This window comes from Rhagoletis zephyria, unplaced genomic scaffold (assembly GCF_001687245.7).
Source record: "Rhagoletis zephyria isolate East Lansing unplaced genomic scaffold, Rhagoletis_zephyria_1.1 Rzeph_scaffold_01787, whole genome shotgun sequence".
Classification (NCBI taxonomy): Eukaryota; Metazoa; Arthropoda; class Insecta; order Diptera; family Tephritidae; genus Rhagoletis; species Rhagoletis zephyria.
In genome coordinates this window covers 39,024-40,319 of record NW_016158871.1, presented here as the reverse complement: position 1 = coordinate 40,319, position 1,296 = coordinate 39,024, and the positions used below count along the sequence as shown (strand labels likewise).

Here is a 1,296-nt window from a genome sequence, read left to right as displayed (position 1 = left end):
CAATTCATGAGCAAATAATCAAATTTGAGTCGCGGTGCAATTCAACGCAACTGAAGCGTGCGACCGTATGGCAATTTTTGTACAATAAAATTTATAATGTAACCTTATATAAAATGCTGCGTTTGCACTTCATAGAAATCAGTTGAAAGTTGTCACATGTACTGGTCAAAATATGAAGGCAAGCGTTGTGTATTTTGCAGTGATGTGCGCATTTGTGGTAAGCTAGTTTCGGAGAATATTTAGAAACTAATCGTTTTTTATTACAGCACTATGTCAATGCGCAGGATGATACACGTGTGGATTGCACCAAACCGCCACGTTATATTGTGAGTATACATACTTTAGTTTAGCATAATTTGGCGCAATATTCAATTTGCATCCAATCGAAACAGCCTCTACACACGTGCTGTCCAGTGCCTGTCCTCATCACCGATGAACTAATGCATCAATGCGCCCAATTCGCCGAACCGCCACCACCGTCACCACCGCCACCGATGAAAATGAGCAAAATTGTGCCCCCACCAAGGCCGCGTGGAGGTCCAAAAATAAGTGGGCGCCCGCTTGTACATGGACTACATGCCCCTACCGTAGGCAACCGTTTGTGCAATCATATTGATATTCATAATTTTAAACAATTCTTTTATTTTTACTTTTATACTCAGTGCCTCATGGAATGCATTTTCAATAAAACCGAAGTCATTGGCGAGGACGGTGAGCTCCAGGGGGATAATTTTATGGAACTCCTAAAGACTGCAGTAAAGGACAATGAGGAAATGATCGCAGTTATGGAGGAATCCTACGACACTTGCTTTGAAAAATCCACTGATGCAAAAGCTAAAATTGCCGATAAAATGAAGAAAGATCCAGAGTTTGCTCAGAGAATAACTAAGCCTAAATTCCAGTCCTGCTCGCCTTTCGGTGCTATAATAATGACTTGCATTAACTTTGAGACATTCCAAAATTGTCCAACATCTGCATGGAATGATAGTGAGGAATGCAATGCATTCCGTAAATTTGTTACGCAATGCTAAGGATCTGTGTATATTAAAATAATAAGCAAATTGGAAGGCAAACAAATCATTGGCTGAAGAAGTGCATCTTGTGGAGACTGCTGTTACTACTATTCAAGGTGTGCACGGTAAACTTGGGAAAAAAATCAAGGAAAAATTGGATACATTTCTACAAAAAAATAACGGGTTTAAGGAGCTTAAGGGAATATCTGGTGTGCTAAGTAGACAAATGGCCGCAAGTGGCAGCTTTTAAGCAGGGATCACACGGCTTGTAGATTTGTACAGA

General features: G+C 40.4%; 1 protein-coding gene across 1 annotated transcript; it reads left to right on the top strand.

Annotated features, from left to right (window-relative positions):
* Nucleotides 1–172: 172 nt before the first annotated feature.
* On the top strand, nt 173–1,296 carry LOC108365151 (uncharacterized). The gene is made up of 3 exons (XM_017619110.1): nt 173–217; nt 267–326; nt 393–1,296. Exons 1-3 carry the CDS (start codon nt 173–175, stop codon nt 1,029–1,031), a joined length of 744 nt encoding a protein of 247 aa, XP_017474599.1. The 3' UTR covers nt 1,032–1,296.

Excerpts from the sequence above, each read along its gene's own strand:
- LOC108365151 (XM_017619110.1), top strand. The coding sequence starts at position 173 with ATGAAGGCAAGCGTTGTGTATTTTGCAGTGATGTGCGCATTTGTG. Across the intron at positions 218-266 it reads CAGTGATGTGCGCATTTGTG|CACTATGTCAATGCGCAGGA; the intron begins GTAAGCTAGTTT and ends TTTTTATTACAG. Across the intron at positions 327-392 it reads CCAAACCGCCACGTTATATT|CCTCTACACACGTGCTGTCC; the intron begins GTGAGTATACAT and ends CAATCGAAACAG.